The 24341-nt window shown below is 34.1% G+C and overlaps 1 protein-coding gene across 2 annotated transcripts in view; it reads right to left on the reverse strand.

The window, feature by feature from the left end:
- Nucleotides 1-24341, reverse strand: part of Sema2a (Semaphorin 2a) — a 515491-nt gene that overhangs the window by 229087 nt on the left and 262063 nt on the right. Inside the window, exon 1 of one of the 2 annotated variants that reach the window (XM_065367944.1) lies at nt 8424-8870. The exons of the other annotated variant lie outside the window; for it this stretch is intronic. Within the exon in view, the coding sequence (XP_065224016.1) occupies nt 8424-8598 (175 nt within the window). The 5' untranslated portion in view covers nt 8599-8870. Of the gene's footprint in view, nt 1-8423; nt 8871-24341 lie in introns of those variants that run through there. 2 annotated transcript variants of the gene reach the window in all.

The raw sequence follows: 24341 nt of genomic DNA on the forward strand, positions 1-24341 counted from the left end.
TTTTTAGAGGTGAAATACGCATTTAAAAATGCCACTTGCATTTTTGTATCAACGCGTCATGATCTTTAAAAAAATTAACAAAATTAAAAAACACCATTTTGAGCGAAAAAAGGCATGAGGAGGAGGGGTGTGCAAATTTTTATGTGGATGCTCCTCAAAAATGCCTACGACATTCTAAGAAATTAATAAAATAGGGTCCCATGGGCCCGAAAAAAATGTTCGTGAATACTTTGGAAAGAAACTAAGGCATGTTTCAAAAACAATGCAGGGCCCGGAGAGGAATCGAAGACTGAAACTTTCCTTACAGAGAGTTATTGAAAGTACCCACTTCCCATGCAAATATCAACTCGAAAATTTTAAGGGGCAAAATCCCCTCTTTTTCTTACCTGAAAATTTCACCCTAAATACGAAGTTTTTTTTTCTCAAAAAATGGCCCTGCTTTGAAGACTGTCAAATTTTCTCCTATAACTTAGAAAAAAGGTACATTTTTATGTATTTTGAAAGCTTTAAAAATAATATTTTTTATCCTTGATTTTTCCATTTTGTAAATTTTACATTATCAAAATATTATAATTATTATTATTTCACTAAAACACTTGAAAAATCTCTTTAAATTATTTGAAGTGGTTGAAATGTAAAAAAAAAATACATAGTAACTATAAGAGGTTAGAAAAAATTGAAATTACATACAAAAAAATTCAAAAATTGTAGTCACAACTACAAATAGTAGCAATTACACTTTTCAAATAAATGAACAAAAATTTTCAAATTTCACATCTCAATACTTTTCTAATCTTTCCAAAAAAAAAAAGATGGAGAAAAACAATTTTATTTTATTTTAACGTACATCGAATTTTTACGTCTTCGGTTCTGTGGGCTGACACTTGATTTTTCTATACATTTTTCCAATATATTCAAGAACACGAAAACCTTAATCATTAAGTTCAAAATTTCAAAATTTCGCCAAAAAATGCCACCCATCATTTGAAAAAATAATCTATCTTTGAATTCTAGTTCACAAGAACCACAAAAGTTTTCAAAAACATTCTTCGATGTTCGAACTCGTGATGCCATTGCACTTTTGCAACCCTCCCTAACACACCATTCTACATCTCTATATCTACGAGACACAAAAAGACGATGGAATAGAGAGGTACTACATCGACAAAACCTCGAATATCTCGTTTATTTTATATCCAACGATGGAATTCGCGGCTACACGACTCTTCATCTCGACGATGCTCAGCAGCGTTACCTTTACCTAATCCTCGAGACAAAAACACACGAAAATATGAAGACGACAAGCACGATGAGTACGACGACGACGACGACTCGCTCTCGTTGTTTTACCTTTTTACACGCGAAACCAATATTTCTCAAATACATAGTTTCGCGGCATTAAATTCGCGATATGGTGAAAAACCCCAACCAACGCGTCTCCGATATTAAAAAAGTTTAATCCGGAAAGCGGTAATTGAATTATAAGTAAAAAGGAGAAAAAAGTAAAACGTGTTGCGGTATAACTTCGATATTAAAATTACTGTACGCGAAAAATGGAAGACATTATTCGCTTAATGCGGCCGTACAAAAGAAGAACCGAATTACCTTCTTTCTGCGTAGCTAAGAAGAAAATTGCAACACTGCCATCGTTAATAAAGCTGAAACTTTTCCAATTATTTTGCCGGTGAAATTGCTCGCCTCAACGTTTAAAATTAAAAAACAAACAGATTTCTTTCATTTTTTTCTCCATCCTCTTCTCGTTCGTCTATATATTTTTTTGAAAAGGCTACTTATTCGTATAATATCTGAAGCTCGACGTCGTTCTTGTAGTACAAGTAGTATAACGGTGTTGTTTCTTTTATGCGTTTTTTTTTCTCGAGAGGGTGTACTAAAGTGAGAGGAAAAAATCGAGCGAAAGTTGAAGTATCGCTAAAATTGTTCGAAATTCCGCGAAACAATTAGAGTATTATAGGATTTACCAAACTATAAGGAAAAAAATTGTTAAAACAGAGAAAAATTTCTCAAGTTACGAATCCAAATATCGTTAAAACTTCTGTTCGGAATATCTACGTACTTAATACGTATTTTGCATCTAAAAAAAAACACAATCATCACTCTACAAGTAGGAAATTTTAAGCACGAAATTTGATTTCTCCTCCTATCTTTCGCAGAACCTTAAGTTTTTCCCAAAAATAAATTTTTACGATAAAAAATAAAAAGTTTTAATTTTTTATCACAAAAAATTAATTTACATCAAACTGTACAACTTTTGCTCAAAATATCCCAAAAAATAAACACCACCCTCATCTTGACGTATAAATTCACCCACGTGGTTTTTTTCAACACATTTTGCATACTAAGCGAGTAAATAAAAAAATCTAAAATTAACCCTCTCCCCTATCTTAAAGGCCTGGTTTACCTAATTGGTATACAATTTACTAGGTAAACATCCCTCACGTTCAAACATAGTCTACATTCATTTTTTCCATCGTCTAGCATCGTTCAAGGCGAACTGCACATCGGCCAATGATCTCTTCAAACATAATAAAAAATTTAACATTTATGCGAACCCACGCATCTAACCAGTTTTCAATATTCTGGCTACTTTACGTCGTTCGTGTATGAAGTCCACGGATATGTAATATGTATTCCGTATCCCTACAGCATTTTGCCAACGACGGCCGAGTGCATTATGGAACGCAAAAGCAATCGAGCCACCTTCGCCGGCGTCGCCGTCGCGGTCGTCGTTGCATTTTTCAATATCGCCAAAAGGTACCTCCTCTTTTTCTCTGTCAATATTTGTACAATGACGATAAATACCCGGTCGCCCAAGGGACTATATAAAATGTGCTAAAACCTATAACCTCCTAGATTCACTTAACCATATACTGTGTGCTGTGTAATGTACTACACTGTACACTCGATGTGGCATAGTCCCAGTTTCTCTTCTTTTCTCCCTCCTTCCTATAAGTAAACGCTATGCACACAAAATGCGATTTTTTCTTATGGATTTTTTTTTTTCAGATTGCCCTTCGATATACCACACTAGTACGATTAATGCATTATATTCAAAGTACTAAAAAAAAAAATCTTTTCACCCTACTATTCAAAATTCAAATACACCGCATATACGAGTACAATACATAACTGGTGACAATGTTTACGAGATTTGTTCACCGATTTGATGCACAAGTTCGTCGTTCTTGCATCTTCATGATTCATCTCGCACCGAAAAGAAATAGCAGTAATAACACAATTCAAAAATGAAATTGCAAGAATTTTGATTGATGTAAGTTTATTTGCAACTTTTTTTGAGTTCATTAATTTTTTTAAATTCTAGACACAAGCAATCAAAATTATTCCAAGTATTCAAAGATTTAAAAATATTAAGAAATATTGAGTGCTTGAACGAACCTCTCGAGGCATCCGTCTCATGATTTGAACTGAACTGCAATTTTTTCACCATAACCAAAATCTTAGCTGCTTAAATTGATTTCTTCAACTCATAAAAATTCAAAATTGACCACTTTTGGCGATTTTTTCAAAAAAAAAAATCAAAAATCAAAAGTTTTTGGTCTCTAAGAGAATTTTTGAAATTTGAACAAACAGCTGAACCTATTGTCCTAATAACTAGCACTCCAAACGGGAATTTCGTCATTTCGAGCCATTCGGTAGCTTTCAGCTCAATTTCCAGCCGAAGACCTCTGTGCGAAGAAAAAAAAATTCAAACGCCAAAAATTTTTTGTTGGAAGGAAAATTTTGAAAATGTGCACGAATGGCTGTTTTTTGTCTAGAACCAACCGCACAAATCCGAATAGCATAATTTCGAGCGATTCTGGTGCTTCTAGCCTAATTTTGGACTTCTCCGGGATTTTAAAATTTCACCAGAAGGCGTGAAAATTCATCTGGGTAGCTGAAAATCGAGTTGTGATTTATTCTCGATCTATTCGACGAATTAATATTCCTCATGTGTGTGGGTGTGTTTTTTTTGCCATTACATTTTCAATGATAACAAACTGGAGAATGCTGTTCGAAAAACATCCTCCATCGAGGTGTCCACCTGGGAATTCCTTCAAATGTGAATAAAATTCAATCGAGAATACGCCACAACTCCATTTTTAGCGGCTGAAAATAATGTCCATGATTTTTGGAAAAAATTTTAAAATTCTGGACGAATCAAAAATCATGCTGGAAGGTCTAGAATGGCTGGAGGTGAGGACAATCGTTTTTGAAAACAATATTTTCAACTATCTAATAAATTTACCTACTTTTTAAATTTTTATAAGGGTTTTCACTTATAATCATGCACGCCTTCTGGAGCAAATTCAAAATTCTGGAGAAATTGAAAATCGCGCTGGAGGCTCCAGAATAGCCGGAAATGGCGAAATTCGCCCTCGGGGCGTTAGTTCTGGACGAAATACAACGATTAACACAAATTTTGAAAATTTCCTCGCACTTGGGAAATTTTGGATTTTTAAAAAACCACTCTTGAGGTGTCACTCTAAAAATCGACTCAAATTTGGATAAACTCGTTTAACAAGTCGAGTATAACACACGACTCAATTTTTAGCTGCCCAGCTTCATATTCACGCCTTCTGGAGCATATTCAAAATTCTGGAGAAATTAAAAGACAGTGGAGGCTCCAGAACGGCTGAAAATGGTGAAATTTGGATTTCGGGAATTCATATCAATTTCAAGACGTACTATTTTGATCATTTTTACTAATCATGTACGTATGTACTTTTTTTTAAAAAAGCATAAATCACCAAAAACAGTATTAGGTAAATTTTGAATTTTCAAACGTTCGCCAAAAATCTAAAAATGAAGTTGGGCTGCTGAAAATTTGGTTTAGGGGGTTTCAGACCATGCTCTTTCCAAAAATCGCGGTTCCGTTCAAATCGGATGATAACACCTCAAGAGGTTCTCTTGTCAGTAACTTTAAACTTTTTTTCACCATAAATCTAAAAGATTTTAATGAAAAATAATTATTAATTTCTAAAATTTTGCACTTTTTTTACGCAAAAAATCTTTAAAAAAGTAACCATTGAATTTCTCGAATTTTTAAAAATTTACTAAAAATCCAAAATTGAGTGTTGGTACCTAATATTCAAAGTTTTGGTCACAGGGTTTGGGATATACTCTTTTGATCTAGCTTGATTTCGTTCAAAATTTCAAAAGAAAAACTACCAGTTCCAGCATTTTCCTTGTGCAAAGATCAAGCATAATTCGCGAAGAAGGGTTCATTCAAAAAAAAAAAATCGTTGTTTACTTCGTAGAATTTCCGAAATGAACACGAAAATGTGAAAAATAAATCTCCTCAGCTTACTCGACAAAATAATCATACAGCATTCGAGTAATTTTCAAAATTAAATTTAAAAATGAAAAGTTATCCTCCCATGAGAATTTTAAAAAGTTAAAACCTCTCCATCTCAAGAGAGATGATTATCCCTTGAAAAATTTTAAACGTTTTTTAGGCAGGCATTTATTATACCACGAGAAATTTCTCACCCTGAAAATTAGCTCGTAATCTTAGGCAATTTTCGTATTTCTAAAATCAAATTCATACTTTACACAAAATTTACTACAGCGTCAAAATATTTCATAAATACATACGCTCGACTTGAAATTTTGACCCTACTCTGCATAAAATTCAATTACACCATAAAATTTCAACGTCGCGCCAGTTTTTTAATTAAATTTTTCATAAGCAATATTTTTCAATAGCAATTTTTTGGTCCGAATACTAAACAAATGAAAAAAATCTCGATACCATCTGACCTTCAATTTTTTTTTATCTTCGTAGTTCGTTGAAAATTCTTCGATAATTATTCTCTTCTAAAAGTTTTTCACAATTGTTTCTTTTTTTTCTGTTGAGAAAAAAAAACTGCATAATTTATTACACGAGTTTTCTCTTTAATTTTTAAACTTTTAAAACAATTTCTAAAGAGTAAAGAAATACTTTAAGGAATGATTTTTATACTTTTGCAAGTAAAATATGAAATAATGAATCGTCTTTTAGAATTTAGACGACATTTAAGTCGGCTTTGTTCGTAGAAATGAGAACTATGTTTAATTTGAGTCTCTTGTCTCTTTTTTAAAAATAAATTGATTATAAAATCAAGCGAAGAATTGAAAAAAAAAATCACGAAGAAAGATAGCTGCTATTTTAATACTTTTAATAATATTTTAAATTTATATATTCGTGAAAAAAAATTCCATTTGCTGAATGATACCTACTACTGGAAAATTTGCAACGAAAAAGTACCTATACAGATGAAATGAATAGTACCACAACAGAGGAAAAATCACCGAGCTGACTTTTGCCAAACGTAAAAACCGATGGGAATTTTGTTACAAAAGAAAAAAGCCACAATCGTAATTTTCAAAGCTTTCATGGAAATCGTATTAACTTTCTCATTTCTCTTTGGGAAAAATTACAACTTCCCTGACGAACGTTACTAAGGATTTTTTTATATTAGAAAAAAAAAATGCTTGAAAGTCTAAGCCACCAAGTAGGTACTCTGTTTTACACATTTTCAGATTTTTCTCCCTGGAATTTTGTCTGTATTAATTTTACTAAAAAATTGAGCTAGTGACTCTCACCCTCACCAGTTCAGGAAAGTCAATCACATAATCATTATTTTTGATCAAATAATTCGAATATTCAATTAGGAATACTTCCATGATCTATTTTGAGCGTGTGAAATAACATCGAATGACATCGTTATTTGTTTTCCATCGTCGTCCATTTGTAAAAAAACATTGTACATAAAATATTCAGTAAAAATAGTCGAATTTCCAGCGAGATTACATCGAATGTCATTATCATTATTTTGATGGTCTTTTTACGAAATCAATACCAAAAATATTTTTTCAAATCCATCACATCCCAACATTATTTTTTCCAGAAAATTTGATAATTTGAAGCAAAATTGAGTGAAAATAGGTACCAATTTCACAAAAATAGGATTTTCAGTCCAAATTTCAAAAAAGTTCAATTTTTCATCACAAAGAGGAAAAAAATCACGTCAAGGCTTACTTTCCAAACAATTATAATTAATTCTCACCCAACCTGATCCTTCAACTCTTATTTACACAATTTCTGCGTCAATTACCACCAAAACATCTGTAATTTCTCGATACAAAACTTATCCCGACTGGAAAAAAAAATTACTACAACTTTGACAATTGCTATCATCAATTTTGTTTACTTTACGAGACTCGTGTCGATTTTGAATTTATAAATTCGCCTTCTCGATGTACTCGCAGTCGCAGAACCTTGGGAGTAATTTTTTTTACGCTTTCGAACTCTCGACAAACTTGCAAAACAACGCGTTGATAGGTTTCTCAGCGATATAAATTTACTGGAATTCATTTCGACGACAAAAAAAATCTTGATTTATGCTTTCACACGCGCACCCTTGAACTTGGCTATTTTTTTTCAAATTTTCTCATTAAATTCTTGCAATTCTCATCTCGTATAAAATAACTCGAGAGCTTTTACCAGTATTTGACGATAAACGTACGTATATATGTGAGCAAAGAAGGGGAGTATTTTTACTCATTTTTCACCTGTTTAGTTTAAAGGTGAGCTGCGAAAGGAGGAACGTGTAACAAAATGGGACCATTTTCGAAATTCTTGACAATTTATAATATTCTTCGTGGTATAATATATTTTTTGGTTCATTCTTTTACACACCTACTGAATGGTATTTTACCTGCAAGACCCACCAACACACGTTCTCTTCTATACCTCGAAAGCAAATCCATTCAAAACTATACCTAGATAATTTCCGGCAACACTGTAATCGTCAAACATCTGCTATCGCACCGCGAAGAGACTCCCTACGATACGACCAAACTACAAACACATACGCCAGGTAAACTTCTTCGAATTCTTTTGTTATCTATAACAATATTCGAGACTTTCTAAATGTTATCGGAGGATGCAGCTCATTGCATAGTTTACCTGCTGATTTACATTTTCCAATCTACCCTCGAGAAATAGCCGCATCGATCATTAAATCGAATCCAATTAAAATATTTTAATCGACTCTAAATCAGCGCCAGGCAAGAAGGTGGTCGCGAAAATTTACGACTTGTAATTTTTTTCGAACCCATAAGACCTTTCGGTTAAATAAATAAAACGCGATTATCGCGAAATATCAATTTGATTTTATTGCCTATTACTATTGTAATTTAAGAGCGAAAAAAGCCCGGTTAACGATAACGTTTAAAATTATTTTATTTCCTTATCTTTCGACGCTGCAGTGCCCCATAAAAAGCTCACCACTGACTGATTTATCATCTTGGGTACGTTTTATTCGACTTGAAGTAAATAAAACTTATACAACTTTTGATCACTGGTCCCAATGAAAATTCTCGTCGTGATAAAGACTGAAAAAATGAACAAAAATATATACCTTTATGATGTCGAACGTGCCTGTTTCTCGTACAACATGGTTGCTCGAAATACGTAGCGTAATAACTGTCGATATCCTCGGTTTCTGCTTTCAATCCATTTATTACACCCAGAAAATCAAATAAATAGAAAAACAATCCGATTTTCACCACTGTCATCAACTTTATGGTAGCCATTTTACGTTAATTCACAACTAAATTTTAGAAAAAAATACCGACTACACCGACGACTTTGAATTCGACGGCGAGATTTAAACAGGTAACAACAAATACTCGATGAAAATCGACATAATATTTACATTAAAATATCACCAACGATCGCGATAATCAGCCATTTTCATCGTATCAGTATTTTATAATATTTTACGTAAAAATAGCCCGGTATCGAAAACAAACACGAGAACGTAACCAGCTCACACAATGATTCATTCACAACTACCGAAGTCACCGTTTATAAGCCAGAGAGTCTCCCTATAATAAACGTGCTCCGAATAAATCTCAATCTAACTTCGGCCACAGTCGGCTACCTTCGGCTGAACCGTCTCGTGTAATCAAATGTTTTCTATACTTCAAATTATCGTTTTCGTAGTCGTCGACGTCGCGCTGGAGAAAAAAAAATAAAATAGAAAACTTTTCAAATTTTCGTCCCTTGTTTACCTCCCTTACCCAGGATGTAATTGAGACGTACAAGGGGGTGCGTGTGGAACAAAAAAATCGCTTATAAGCCAAAGCTCTACAAAGAAAGGGAAAAATCAACATTATTGAAATCCGGACGGATTTTCGTTCAGTTTTGTTGTTGTTGTTGTTGTTGTTGCTAGTGGAAGGAAAAACGATATTTCTTTTTAGGTCGGTTTTCCTTTTTTCTTCTTCTATTTTTTATTTGTCTACGTAACTGATCTGACTCAAAAATTGCTTTGAATCAAATCAATAAGTGTCAAGTTCACAAGCTTTGAGCTGGGTAACGAAATGTATACTGCCAAAAAAAAAAACAGCTTTGAACGGGAATTGTAGACAAAATTGGAAACAAGGAAAAAGTTTGATTGCTTCCTCACAATTTTTTTTTTTAAATAGAACCTGAGCATCATTTTACATGAAGAATATAATCTGCTAAAGCATTGTTTTTTTTGTATAACAAAACAGAAATTGTCATTATTAGTCAGCTTTCACAAAAATTATCTGCAAGAAGGAAATGATTGAAGATTTTTTTCAAAATAGATGGTAAAATTTTGGAAATTACACAGGTATCGAAAAATTTTTATTGCCAACAGGTTCTTGAAAAAACAAGTGTATAATTAATTGTTTTTCCAAAATTGGTTTCTATAGGTTCAACTGAACTGGTTTATACCTACTGAAGTACATTTGGATCCTTCTTGAAACATATTTTGAATACCTACTTAACTCAACTAGAATTTCCCGAAAACTGCTTCCAATTGATCTGCTAGGTAGAGAGTAAGGAACACACCAAATTTCAACTTTTCAACTTAATCAAGTAGGTGAAATTGCATGGAAATTTTGAATTCCAAGAATTTCCTGGAGGCTCCAGAACCGTTTAAAGTGGCTTGAAATCGCTTCCAATCGACTTGTAGGAGGGCAAGATGGTCTCACCCGTGATCCAAATTAATTTTTGAAAATTCACTCCAAAAAGTGACCCCAAATGCCTGTTTTTGCTAGTACCGTATTTTTTCATGCTCTTCTAATCAAGCTTTTTTCCCAAAAAAGTACCAAGATGTAACAATTTTAGGCATAATGGTGGAATTTGAAAAATAAAAAGTAGCTTTAGTACTTAACTTTTTTCATTTTCTTAATGACCCTAGCTATTATTGATCAAAAATGAAACCACGAAGGTATGTACTTTCATTGTAACCAACTCATCCAAATTTCAGCATCCCACATCACGACACCTAAATTTTTCACTATCCCAATATCGAGGGGGTATTCAAATTTTTTGGTGGGGGAGGGGGGGGTGGAAATTGTTCTGACTTTTTTCAATGAAATGATTATCATAATTTTTCAAAGAATTGTTCTAAAAAAATACAAATTGATTCATCGAAGATAACACTCTTAAAAACGAAACGAGGCATAACATTTTTGAAAAATTTTCAAAAGAATTAGGTTAATTTCTTCATACTTTTTAAACGTTTCTTCAAAAAAAAAAAAAATGCATTCTTGCTCTTCAAAAATGACTTAAACAGAGGGTAAAACTATAGAAAGGAAGGAAACAAAAAAATGTGTTTCTGCCCAAGCGAATTGAGAGATTTTTTTTTAAATCTTTGAACATATTTTTTCATCATACTCAAGTTTTTAAACAACATTTTTTCATCAGTCAAGAGTAGGAAAAACAACGAAATTTACTTTAAAATGCTACAAGAAAGGGATGTATCAAAAATAAAAATTTCAATTCTTACTGAAAAAAACGGTACATTTTCTGGCACGAATTTTTTGATATTATTCATACCATAAAAGTGTGTGGAAAATTGACTAATGGAAGAAATGTTTCCGAGGTGGGTATGAAAATTATACATTTTTTCCAAATACGAATGATGATTTTGACAAGTGGTGGTCTCCTTTGATAGTCAAGCTATAAGTAATCCACCTTCGTTTTTTCGGGGAAGGGGCCAAATTTTTGAGAAATTTTCAGTTTTCTTGCATTAAAAATTGTATTAATACAATCGCATTTTTTAAAATGGGTGTCTAATGTTCATTGATTTTTAAAAATTTTGCAACTTTTTCTCAAGAAACAAAAATTGTAAATCTGTCTAAGCAATGCAATAACGATGCAGAATTTTCGGGAAAATGTTTTCTTTAACAAATATTTTTGAATCAATTATGTTTTCCATTTTTACGAGGAAAAATAAAAAATTCGGTTCGAAACATTTTTTCAAATATTTCAATCTTTTTTTGGGGGGCGTGGGGGGAGATGAAATACGAGGATAAAATCGACTCGCTAGAAACTCAAGATCTGTGAATTTCATTTTTGGGAAGTTGACATCACAGAAAGAAAATTTTCGTCAATTTTACAGGAAAAATAGGTATGTACTACCTACTCCAATTTCAAAAGGACAGAATATTTTTAATTTAAAAAAAATCGTGGTTTTTCAATTTTTCAAAATTTATAAGAAATTAAGAAATGTTTAGGTGGCTGAAATTTTGATCTCAGGGCTTTTGGAGCATGATCCGTTGATCTCTCTAAAAATGTAACTCGGTTTTAATGGCTTTGATAAAAACTAAAAAATATTATCACCATTTTGGAAATCATGGCCTACCTATCACATTTTTCATTTTTTCCCCAATTTCAACGCTTCGGAGTAGCTTACAATTGAATTCTCCGACGAAAGCAATGGAGAAAATCTATTCAAAGAATTTAAACGGTCAACACATTGCATGCGTTACGTCGAAAAAAATGATAATCTTATCAGCTCCAACACAGAAGTACAGAGATAGAGAATGGTATACAACTGCATGCATGCCCCTAATATCAAATACAGTGTACACTGGTACGTACAATCGCTGTTAACGGATCAGATTACACGACTAAAAATAAATTACACCACGATTAAGATAACCTCCTCGGCTCTTCCCTTCACATTTTTCAAATAATCGAAAATCCACTTCCAAAAGGTCTTCATCCTTTAACAAAAACCTCCAACCGTGACCATTTTCCACAATTTGAACATAAATGCACCGAAAGAGATCTACGGTACCTATCTAATTAAAAAATTCACCCGACTTCATCCCCTTGGCGTCTTTTCTCTTTTCTCGCATACTACTACACAAAAACAACGTCGGCAGCGTCGTCGTCGCGTTTACACGGCACAAGGACCAGAGTTAATATGTAATTTGTCGCGATGCTATTCACACGCTGATCGTTGTATTTTCTATTTAATCCTTCACCCTATTTCATGCAAGCAGTTTTGAACGAATACCCTCATCTCTCTAATACATAGAATATACAGTACATTATACCAGTATTAAATATCTATAGGTAGTAGGGAACGTCTACATAGTATACGTACTATATACACACAATGTGGATAAATCTTCGGTTATACGCTGCTGTAGCCCCACAAGACGCAATTAATCAATTTTGCATTCTTGTCGAAAAACGAAAATTTAATTAAGATGCTGTAGAGCGAAGGCTGAGGAGAAGTTTCATCCACCTGTTGATAGAATTTTTTCCTTTCTAAAGGCAGATTGCGTTTAATCAACTTTCATTACACACGACGAAAAGATTCAATTTTTTTGGGTTGTGAACTTTTACCACTAAATTTTCATTTTTACTCACATCACGTGCTTGTTTGATGAAAAAGGAATCTCAGAATATTGCAAGTCTGTCAACTTGTTACATAAGACGTGTTCTAGACAAGTTACTGTCAAGTTTTGAACTATTTCTGATGTGTTTCCAACACATACATTCAAAGCACCTACATACCTAATTCTCAATTGATGTAGGAAAAATTGCATCTTTGCATCAAAAATTATGTCTTGAACAACGATACATAGAAAATTACGCATAAATAGTACCTGCAGGCTCTTTAGGTGGAGTTGGGAAGGCCAGATCAAAAAACTGAATTAATATTCAGACTCAGCGTCTCCAAAACGATAAGAAATGATATGTCACACAACATCATGATTTTTATTCATCTTCTGAGCAAATTAGAGTGCCTGTGGTAGAGGTTAGGAGGACCAGATCAAAAAACTGAGTTGATATTCAGACTCAGCGTCCCAAAAACCAAACAAACGATATGTCACATGACATATCTTTCATGTTAAGTTCTAGTCAAAATTCCACCCCGCCCCCTCCCCCTTTCGTAATAAGGAACAAATTATCAAGTGTTTTCTTTTTAAAAAAAACCTAAAACCTGATATTTTGATCCAAAAAGTTTTACTTTGCATTATTTAATGAGGTGGTCCGAAAAAGACACTTTTCTCAGTAGGCACTCGATTATCCATCCCCTCTTCATTCCCCTTTTGATGCTCTACAGCATTTTTTCAATCAATTTTTTCGAATTCTCTATTACAAATAAGTTTTTCATTTTCTAATTTTTGTTCTCCATCACTCTCGAACGATGCAACGCGACCGTTGTCGTTATGTTTACCTACGATATTGGCCCTTTTATCAACACACCTAATAATACGATGATTAATTGCACGGGTACCAGGTACCGGCGATGACAGAAATCGAACGTCGTTAACGCCGAACCGCGCTGACAATTATTCAAAAAGTCCAATTAATTTTTGGCGTATATTAAAAGGTGGAAATAGATTTGAAATGTGTCCTAATCCATTTAGCAACATTATAACATCTCGTTCGAAAAGGCCACATCGCGGTCGCGATTAAAACCCATAACCATTATTTGACAAAATGTCTCTGCCTAGTAAGTTGAGTATAAAAGGCGATGACAAAAAACATACAACGATGGCTCATCTTTCTCCATATCTGTGGTCGGTCGTCGGTACTATGTACAGGTCCGTAAAACGTCATTAGGGTGAAATCTCAGCATCTCAGGGTAGTTACGAATTCTCAGCAGCAGCTCAAAGTCATCGAACAATTTCGAAAACTTTTAGCTATTTTAATTAATTAACAAGAGCTGGCTGGAACAGCGAAGACTATGTATAGTATGCGTGTAACCTACAAGCTTTCGTACAATTCTCTCGTCTTGTCTCGCTTATACTGTGGCATTTTAAAACATCATCTGTGTGAGCGCAGCATACTTGGGGGCGTCTTCACCACCGCAGCAGCCGCCGGGTACCTTAGTATAGATTGACAGTTAAAACTTACCGCAAGTATCGCCTGGCTCGTTTCACCTCACCTCGTCGAGCCAGAATTAAGAGACAAAATTACAACGCGTTGAAAATCATCAAGTTGGGCGTTTTAATTACCAACGCAAAAGACATTTCAAGAAATTATTAGCGCGATAAAGTTTATAATAATTGAATTAACGGTAAATGGGCGTGGTTTGAACCCTGTTGTTTTAAATCTAATACCGAAAGGAAAAGCTACAATCGCATGTAAATCTTCGCCTTCATTTGTATGTTAAATGAGTTAAGTAAATTATTGCGACTGCTGCTCGCTGTTCGGTACTTATGTAGATTAGGTACGTTTGGTACAGTGCAGCGGCACCTCCCCTTAGGCTGTACAGTTCCTCTTCGGCTACTCTATTTTACCTCCCTGGGGGGAGACACCATCGTCAGCGTCGTGTGCTCTGCTATGTACTACTCTCACTTTTGTATAAATGAGTATTTCCAATTTACAGGTGTAGTTGTAGGCTTACGAGTAGTCTTTGACTGTATACAGGGTGTCCTATAAAATCATCTGACTTATTTTTCATCAAGAGAAGTGAATTTTAAACATACACTGACGATCCACATTTAACCTACCTGTAACTTTTTAAGAGTTATTCAACCTCGAACATTGCCCCTTCATTTCTACGTCATGCAAACCATTCAACACCTTCGTACTTCAGGTTGCTTTCTCACCAAGTAAATTGTACCGCCTTAAGAACTGAGCAACCTGAACCCAAATCCAACAACGCAGAACACATCACCAAAGATTCGACAGGACACCTTGTATATTCTTCTCTCATGCCTGAGCAGATTGCTAGGTACTCATTGTGAAGCACCGAGCTCTACGGCCGTGCATAATACATTCGAATCGGTAATTCTATCCTAGTCACCTACCTCTCTACCTCCTTCCACCGGATGAATTACAATTAACCATTAGGTTGTTTTTAATCTCACCAAATGTCTTTTTTTCCTGCTCGTTAGTGGCGCGTAAAATCGTAATTGCCGAATAAAATTGTGTATGCCAAGGATTAAAAGACCGAGATACCTTTTCCCTTCTATGGTGATTCTTTTTTTCACTCCAGCTTTCTGTTGGCTGACGCCTACTGCGATGTTAACGCCAGATGACAATTTTATTCGAATCTGGAGAACCGCAAACACGGCCATCTTTTCCATCTTGTCGTGATTTTAAAATCGTACCCAGTGCCCTCGTTTTCCTTTCTCGTGTTCTTTTTTTTTGCTTGCAAAGGATACCTTTAGGTACGAACTACGAAGGTAGATATACGGTTCTGTTGTAATATTTAAACTCATTTTTACTCGTAAATATTCACTAGTGCGACCTTTTTCACCTTTTTTCCTGTTTTTTTTTTTTTTTTTTTTTTTTTTGAAATCGAGCCATGTGTCAGTTGAAATAAAAGAAAATCCGTTGGAATGTACATACATGTATCAATTTTCCATACTTTTTGGGATAAAATCGTCTATCTCTCTATGAAAACCTTTCAATGAAATGTAGGTTTTAACAGATTTTTCCTTTCGAAGAAATGTTCATGAAATATTTCCCAATATCGATTTTTAGCTGAAAATTAAGCGAACTAAAATTCATTTTTTTAAAAATATATTCAACGATGAGAAACTTGGACAAATTTTCCATGTCAAAGAAAAAAGTAGAATGATGATTCCAGTTTTCATATCAAATAAATGTTGAATCGAAATAGGTAAAAAAAAAATAACTGATTGGTGCAAAAATGTAATAATTATACCGAAAAATTCATCAAAGTATGTTTTTCCCATCACGAAAATATTTTTACTTTTTTTCAGTTAAAATTATCAGAATAATATTAGGAATCCCATGCAAAAAAATAGTAGTACTGCCAGTAGTAACAATTTGAACTTTTCAAGTAGTACTGCACAGTACTAGTGCAGTATTACCACAGTACTACATACTTAACTACTGAACTTCAGTACTCCTAGAGCATAAATAGTATTGAAGTACTACTGCAGTACTACTCAAGTACAATCTAATTAAACTAAAATCCAGTTGCCCAGTAGAAAAGTACATAAATTTTTTGGCTTTTTCGTGTTAGCCAGTATTGATTTGTTTTCAACGTTTGGTAGGTACGTGAAATAGCCAATAGGTGCAAAAAGGCGATTTTTTTTTTTTTAATTCTAATTTTTGATTGCCATTATTTTTAAAAATATTTGAAATGTGAAGGTTTCTTAACTCGAAATTTCAAATAAATCAATGTAGGTAGGCACAAACAGAACAGATTTTATTTTTTTATTTAAAAAATTTTTTTTTAGCCAGTACGCCAGTAGATTTTGTTTTTTTTTTACACAGATTTTAGCAGATTTTTGAGTATTTGAATTTTAGCAGATACTGGGGTAGTAGCTTTTGAAAATGGAATTTGGATTTTACTGAGTTTACTTTAAAAGAGAAAACTTTTAGAGTTTTAAAAGTTTGTGTGAGATTTTTAAAAACCAGATTTTTGAAAATTCGGCGGGTAAAAAAAAACAAATCTAATATTTTGAAAATTGTCAGTAGGTATATATTTTTTGAAATGTTCAGAAAAATGATTTTTACTCGTACGTACTACGTACCTGACATACCTACCAAAGTTGATAGAAATTGGTTGATATTTTCAATTTTGATTTTTCATTTGATGGGGAAAGATGAAGTTGACTGTTGCATGAGGTGAGAATTGAGATGATTTTTGAAAATTTATAATAATAATAACCAGGATTCGAGCGGATTTTACCATTTTTTTCGTCAGCATTTAACTGCGTTTTTGATTGCAATCATTCTCACATTCTGTATCAAATTCAAATCGTGATAATTTTGGATTTAATTTACATAATCACTAATATCACGATTAATACTTATTTTTCGCGTTCACATTTTCACGAAAGTCATGTTGACAGATTTTGCCCTCCAAAAACACAAATTTAATTTTAAATTGAGACCTCACGATCTGATAGCAATCATTCTGTTCGTAAAGACAAGGGAGACGAGGGGAAATAATGTTGTATGTTGTGGAGTGAGACAATTTTCCAAAAATTAATTACCAGGACTGATTATTGGTTTGACGGGGCGACGGGGCCGACGGGGGAGCATGGGGTTCTTTGTGAAGGATTGAGATAATTTTCAAAAATTAATTACCAGGATTGATTTTTGATTTGACGGGGTAAGACGATTTCCAAAATTGATTTCAAAGGTTTGTGAATTGTGATGGTGATACGAAAGGGAGAGGAATGCAATGATCGATAAATAACAAAAATTCATCACATTTTTTGATTTTTTTTTTTCAACAAATTTTTCATTATCTTGAAAATAGGATTATGATTAACAGTAAGTACTACGTAGTAAGCCAGGATGTAGTTTGAAGGAAGACAGGTAATGTAAAATGTAATACCTGCTCAAATTTTTTTGTTCATTGAACTAGGTAACTGATTGATCAATAATGATAACTATGATTCGTGTTGGGTTCAACAGTCATCAAATTTTTAAGATGTGACGTCATAAAATAGCTATTAGGCTCAAGAAATATTGAAAAATTGAAATCAAACAAAATTTGTCACTAAAAATACAATTTATTCAATCTTCAACGAGAAACTAAAAAAAGCGTGTTTTTTTTAAGGAAATGGAAGTTGGAAAAAAACTACGTTTAAAAAAACTGGTTCAAACTGCCGTTTTTTGTTTAAAACGCCGTTTTATTTTTATTTTTTGTTTTAAACATATGAAGAGTGATATTCCAAAACTCGCTTTGTCCATTTTCACAACTTTTCAGGAAAGAGGAAAAACAGTTTCCCTTTAAACGGGTAAATTGGCTTTTTAGGCGAGTTTAGCACTTTATTTGGGTGGATTTATGATGTAGGAGTGTAGGTATACACTTCATCCACTAAATACTGCTGAAAAAATGTTCAATAAAAATGAACAAAGCGCGTTTTGGAACATTATTTTTTTTTAAATTTTTAGTGAATTGGCTATTTAGGTGAGTGCAACACCTCATTTTGGTAGGTTGATGATGTAGGAATGTGAGTTAATACTTCATCTACCAGGTACCGCTGAAAACTCAACTTTGATAAAAATGGACAAAACGAGTTTTGGAATATCACTCTTCATATACAATCTTGAAAATGCATTAATTAGGTAGGTAGAAGTACCTACTTACTATGAATTAATGCTACCAAGATTAATTTGTTTAGATTTAGATTATTTGATTTGATGAGGAAATATTACCTGATTCAGATAGGTATGACGATTTTTAAAAATTATCAGTGACCACTGGTCACATAATCAGGAATCAAGATTTAGAATTGAGATTGACTTTTGATTTGACGGGGAAATTGTGTTGACTGTTGACTGCTGAAGTGCTGACTGAGTGAGGTGAGGAAATGATTTTTAAAAAAAACAAACAAAAATTCATCGCAGATTTGTGTTATGATTTGACATTGACTGGAAAACACAGTGTTGATTGTTGAATGTGGTTAGTGTGGTGACTCTGGACCTAGCGATGAGTGGCGAGTTGGTGAGACAATAATCAAAAAACAAAAATGGATTAATGATAATGTTTGATTTAATGAGGCTAGGGAAGGGGACAGGCAAACAGTGGTATCTATTATAATACGTTGGAGAGTTTCCAGCTTAATTGACCAATTTTTTGATCATTTTCATTTCAATGACTTTGATGAGTTGAGTTTGATGCTTTTCAAAGTTTGTGTGGTGATTGTGAATATGTTTTTTAACACATTCCTTTCATAAGTTTCATACTTGCATGTTTTCAAACAGAAAATGAAATTACACATAAAATTTGAGCTGCATACAGTAATAGTTGATAAAATTCAGTAAAATACTGTATTTTACCATACACATCGAGTAAATTACTGTAACTCCTGAGTCCTGAGTCCTGAGTAGGTACACTCTAGGGAGGACCACTACTACCCAGTACCCACACGGGCACACTATCCACAGACTACACGGGTAGGTACCTTACTTTGAGATACTCAAAGACGGGTACACTAGTACCAGTACTACTTCCAGTGTACTGTAATACTGAACTACTGAACAAAATAGTATATGACTTTGAAAGAAGTACTGTAGTACTACTGCAGTACTACTAATCTATGATTTTTTTGCTAGGGATAGTAAGAAGATGATACACAGCAGTTATATGAATTTTTAAATGATTGTGTTTTATGAATCAATAATGAATTATCGCATAGATCATGAATAATTGACTTACTCATCATCACGATCTCTGTCATTCTTATGATACAAATTTGAACTCACCTGAAACAAAAAAACAAAATAAATCGTTAGATGATCGATCAACATTAGCCCCTCGCAGTGTACAATTACTTACCTACTTTAAAAAGAAAATTGAATTAATGCTTAACAATTTTCAAATAGGTAAGTACCTACAAAAGTGTTACCAATTATTCAAAGTGATTTCCTAAAAATTATTGTTAGAATTTGAAAATTTGAAAACCATGGGAATCAACTGTAGTTTGCATTACCATTACGTATGATGTTGTTCTAAGTTTCAAATTACATATAAATTTTTCACCAGCTTCGCTCGGTCTGATTTGAATTCTGTAGCACAAATTTACAAAAATCCCAAGAATGAAAAAATTACCTTGAGAAACTTCAGTAATATTACCAAATTAATAGAAAAATTCAAATTTTTTGTAATAATCTTTTTTTTTTGTTCAAACTACTTTTGGACAATTATAAATGAGGGTGACATTTCAAAAAGGACTTATAAGTAAACGACTTGTCGTATTTTTCAAAACAACGTTTGAAAGTTTGTAATCAATAATCAGATTATTTTGCTCTTCTGAAATAGGTACCTACCTAATTTTTTCGAAATCTAAAAAAAGAATTTATAAGTCCTTTTTGAAGGCTCAATTTTTTTTTCAAAATCTTGGTTAAAATATGTACCTCACAATCAGTAGGAATAGGAAATAGGCACCAAACACAAATACGATTTTTTATGAAACGTGAAGGACTTATAACGACTGTAAGTCCTTTTTGAAGCGACGCCTTATTAATTATTATTAATTGGGAAAATTTCGGGAGAGAGAGGAGGGGATCTGGGGTGAAAAGTTGAAAATGAATAAAAAATAGGTCTCAGAAAAAAAATCAATTCAACTAAGTATGTTGATTTTTTTTTCAAAATTCCTGCGTTTTTTGAATACTTAATTTACTGTCTAATGAACCAAAAATTCTGAATTTTCTGACAGTCGGTTCACACTAATGTAAAAACTGCCATTTTTCGTATCAATTTCATTCATTTTATCATTTTTGCAAATTTTTACGTCAATTTTTCAAAATTCCATATTTTTGCTATACCCCCCTTTTTTTCAATATTTTTTGCAAAAAAAAATCGAGGTAATCGACGAGCTAACAATTTGAAAAATGCATTCGAGTCTCTGAAATTTTGGCTGTTGATGTACGTATTTTTGCATTCTCTATCGAGTGGCTTTGTCTAGTTCAAAGAGTTATCTGCCTTTTGGGATACCTTCCTTGTTAGTGAACATTATTTCGAATAATCTCTTCCTGGCCACCTCGCCGTCCTCTCCTCCCCCCTCCTCTATTTTCGCACTCTAAAACTCTCACGAACGAATATTAAATACGCATTTGTACGAAATTGTCGACCTTTTAACATTTCTCCAGCACTAATTACTCTATGGATACCGCATTCCTAATTACATAGCTTTTAAACGATACACATTGCGTACAAAATATACTCTAAAAGGAGAGCCAAGAGAAACTCGACACAACGACCGACGTGTATTGGGGTGTTAAACGTTGCTATTTTCGAGTGAAACTATCGCCATCGCCATCGTCGAGTAAATATCTTTAAATTCGGCTAATCACGCGTAATATTCGTCGACCTTTTAATATATTATTCAACTATGTGTACCGCCGTTGTGCTGGTCTTGGTATCCCAGTAGTCGACGTGTTTAGCTGTGGCAAATACGATACCGCAGAAAAACGCTTTAATGTGTCTTGGCTCTCTCTGTCTCGCGACAGGGTTAAATCGAGGGTAAAAATTACACAGTTCGCATTCGTTTTTCGTTAACTGTATCTTTCGCAGATCTAAAACTCCCTGTTCGCCTTCTTCTCGCCGACTCGAAAGCGTGTACAGCCTCGAAGCGACAATTATTTTCAAAAGTCACCGATGCTCGAGATCTTTTTACCTTATCATTTTGTTAAGTGAACGCAACACGACGACGCAAATGGAAAGGCGAAGTCGTCTCCCAAGGTAGAAATACATTTGTATTGAGAGAGCGAGTGAGATAGAGATGGAGCATTTATTAGCATTCATTAAGGTTTAGTATATTATATAGAAAGACACCGAACGTTTTACTATTTCCAATACATTTCACCTTTTATCTGGCTATACTTAACGTAGGTATGGAGGTACTTTCATTTTGTTGTGTAGCAGTTTTGTAAGAATACATAACTATATACATAGCAGCTATCACTCTTGTGTCTTCTCAATTGCATTTTCAGCCTGGTTCCGTATATGTTTCTTCCTTTTCCTCTTGCCTTTGCGAACGTTCCTCGACTAATAAATATTTTTAACACGTGATCCCTTCTCTTTCTGCAGTAACACAACCGAATCGATTACCGCTTCGATGCACATCGTCGCATGAATTCGCAAAAAACGACTATCAAGTATCATAGCGAGGAAACGATGACGAGGAATATGAAATTGACGAAAGTTACCAAGTACCTAATAGAGAAATATTCCACGAATCGATATACCTTACCTTTCCTATCTCTGCCAGTGTATTAAGTCGCTCGAGAGACTTTTCTCTTGTTTTCGAAATGTGAAGTTAGTCTGATGATACTGCAACTTGAGATAGAGAGGTGCGAGTGAGTTTGCCAATTGTGAGATTTTAAGGCGCAGAGTTATTCTACAGCAAGAAGAATCAGATTTTTTCCTGCGAAGTAGTTCCTTGGATCATTTAACTATGTACATACATATACCTGTCTTTGAAAGTGAAACATTTTAAACCTTATTTTTTTCACACACGTTACTCTTGCATATTTTTGGTATTTCAATAGTAACCATCACCTATAGCGCCGTTAGCTAGCCAATCAGAAGCTGTTCGCCATTAGCTTTAGCTTTTGGCCAATCAATTTTTTTTACAGTTTTCGCCATTAGCTTAGCCAATACGATTGGCTAAATGCACTCCTGCCCAAAAGTATAAATTCTCCAAAACCAATATCAATCGATACTTCGAAAAAATCTTCGAGTGGAATTTTTCGCCCCCCAAATCATTCCCCCCCCCCCTTGAACAGTACAGCCAAAAAATGAGTTTTTTGTGTGAAAAATTCTGTTTCCATGAGTAATGGGGAGAAAATTCTGGTACCACGCGGAATGTGTAAGGGAAACCTGGGCCTTTCAACACGATTTTTTTCAAAATTTTTCATCATAGTGGTGGGGGTAAAATTGGCAAAATAAAACTTTGAACCGCCACACAGTGGGATGTGCAAATATTTAGGAGGAAAAAAATCGAGAAATCGAAAAAAACGAACTGCACTAACATGACCAAAACTCAATCCCAACGTGTACTATAACCCTCAAATGATTTGCTTTGACTTGTGCTGGCAGTTCGAACGCACGTTGTGTTGGTATAGCAGCATGTTGAATAGAAGTACCTGGTTTCGCAATAAGATGCACTTGTTTAAACATACGTGAATTTTCGTGACATAGGCGTTGATGTTGATACTGTTGATGTTTTCTTGAAGCATTTTTAACGTAGATTTCAAAAATATGCTTGTTTTTTAGTTTTGATGTTCCGTAGGCCGAGTAATCTTTAATTAAAGTCAGTACATTTTACTATGTAATTTCAACATAAACTTCAAATTTTGAAAAAAGCCTTGATGTATCCTGAAAAACTATTTTCACGAAAAGTACCACTGAAATGTGTACTTTTACATGGTTTTATCAATTTTTGCTACAACTCGCAACATTGGGCAAAAACAAGAAAAATACAACTAAAACTGATGTATTATTGCTACGAATCATCAATTTTTTGAAACTAAGGGTTTGGTGGGTAAAAATTGACACTCTAAAGGCCAGGAGGCTACCTAAAACGAGCATAATTCAAAAAAAAAAAAAAAGTTTCCAGTAGTACCTACCTATTAATACAGTCAAATATGGATTTCACCTAGAACTAATTGGGGGAAACATTTTTTTACACCAAAATTCTCGGGATGGTGTCCTAAATGACACACTAAAACCCACCCAAAATCCGCGTAGAGCTTCTCCCCCCCAGACCCACATTTGTGCCACCTAGCACAGTTTTTCGCGATTTTCTCGCGAGGAGTTGATTTTACGTCAAAAGTAGCTTTATTTTTGTGTTCTACGTCAAATTTCCGATCTAGTAATATATCAACTGTCCTTCTACCACTAAGGGGGTGGGGCTAGAACCATTCAAATAACGGGGTTTCCTGAAAAATACCTAAAGGCTATAGGCGCCTAAAAGGGGTGAAATGGTCCCCGAAAGCGTTCGAGTTGATATTAGCATGGAAGATGGGTACCATTGAGAAACTTCCACGTGAAAAATTTCAGATCCACATCCTCTCCCCTAATTTCAATAACACTTTTCTCAGCCCCATTTTAACCGATTTTGAAAATTTTTCAGTATGTTATATATATCCTTAGTAGGAAGTTTCTCAATGGTACCCATCTTCCATGCTAATATCAACTCGAACGCTTTCGGGGACCATTTCACCCCTTTTAGGCGCCTATAGCCTTTAGGTATTTTTCAGGAAACCCCGTTATTTGAATGGTTCTAGCCCCACCCCCTTAGTGGTAGAAGGACAGTTGATATATTACTAGATCGGAAATTTGACGTAGAACACAAAAATAAAGCTACTTTTGACGTAAAATCAACTCCTCGCGAGAAAATCGCGAAAAACTGTGCTAGGCGGCACAAATGTGGGTCTGGGGGGAGAAGCTCCAGGCGGATTTAAGGTGGGTTGTAGTATGCCATTTAGGACACCATCCTGAGAATTTTGGCATAAAAAAAATGTTTCCCCAATTTATTCCGAGTTGAGTTCTCATATGAGCTAATTTGACTAGATTATACAGACATCCACAAATTTTCAAAATTTCGAGTTT

Source organism: Planococcus citri, chromosome 5 (genome assembly GCF_950023065.1).
Source record: "Planococcus citri chromosome 5, ihPlaCitr1.1, whole genome shotgun sequence".
Classification (NCBI taxonomy): domain Eukaryota; kingdom Metazoa; phylum Arthropoda; class Insecta; order Hemiptera; family Pseudococcidae; genus Planococcus; species Planococcus citri.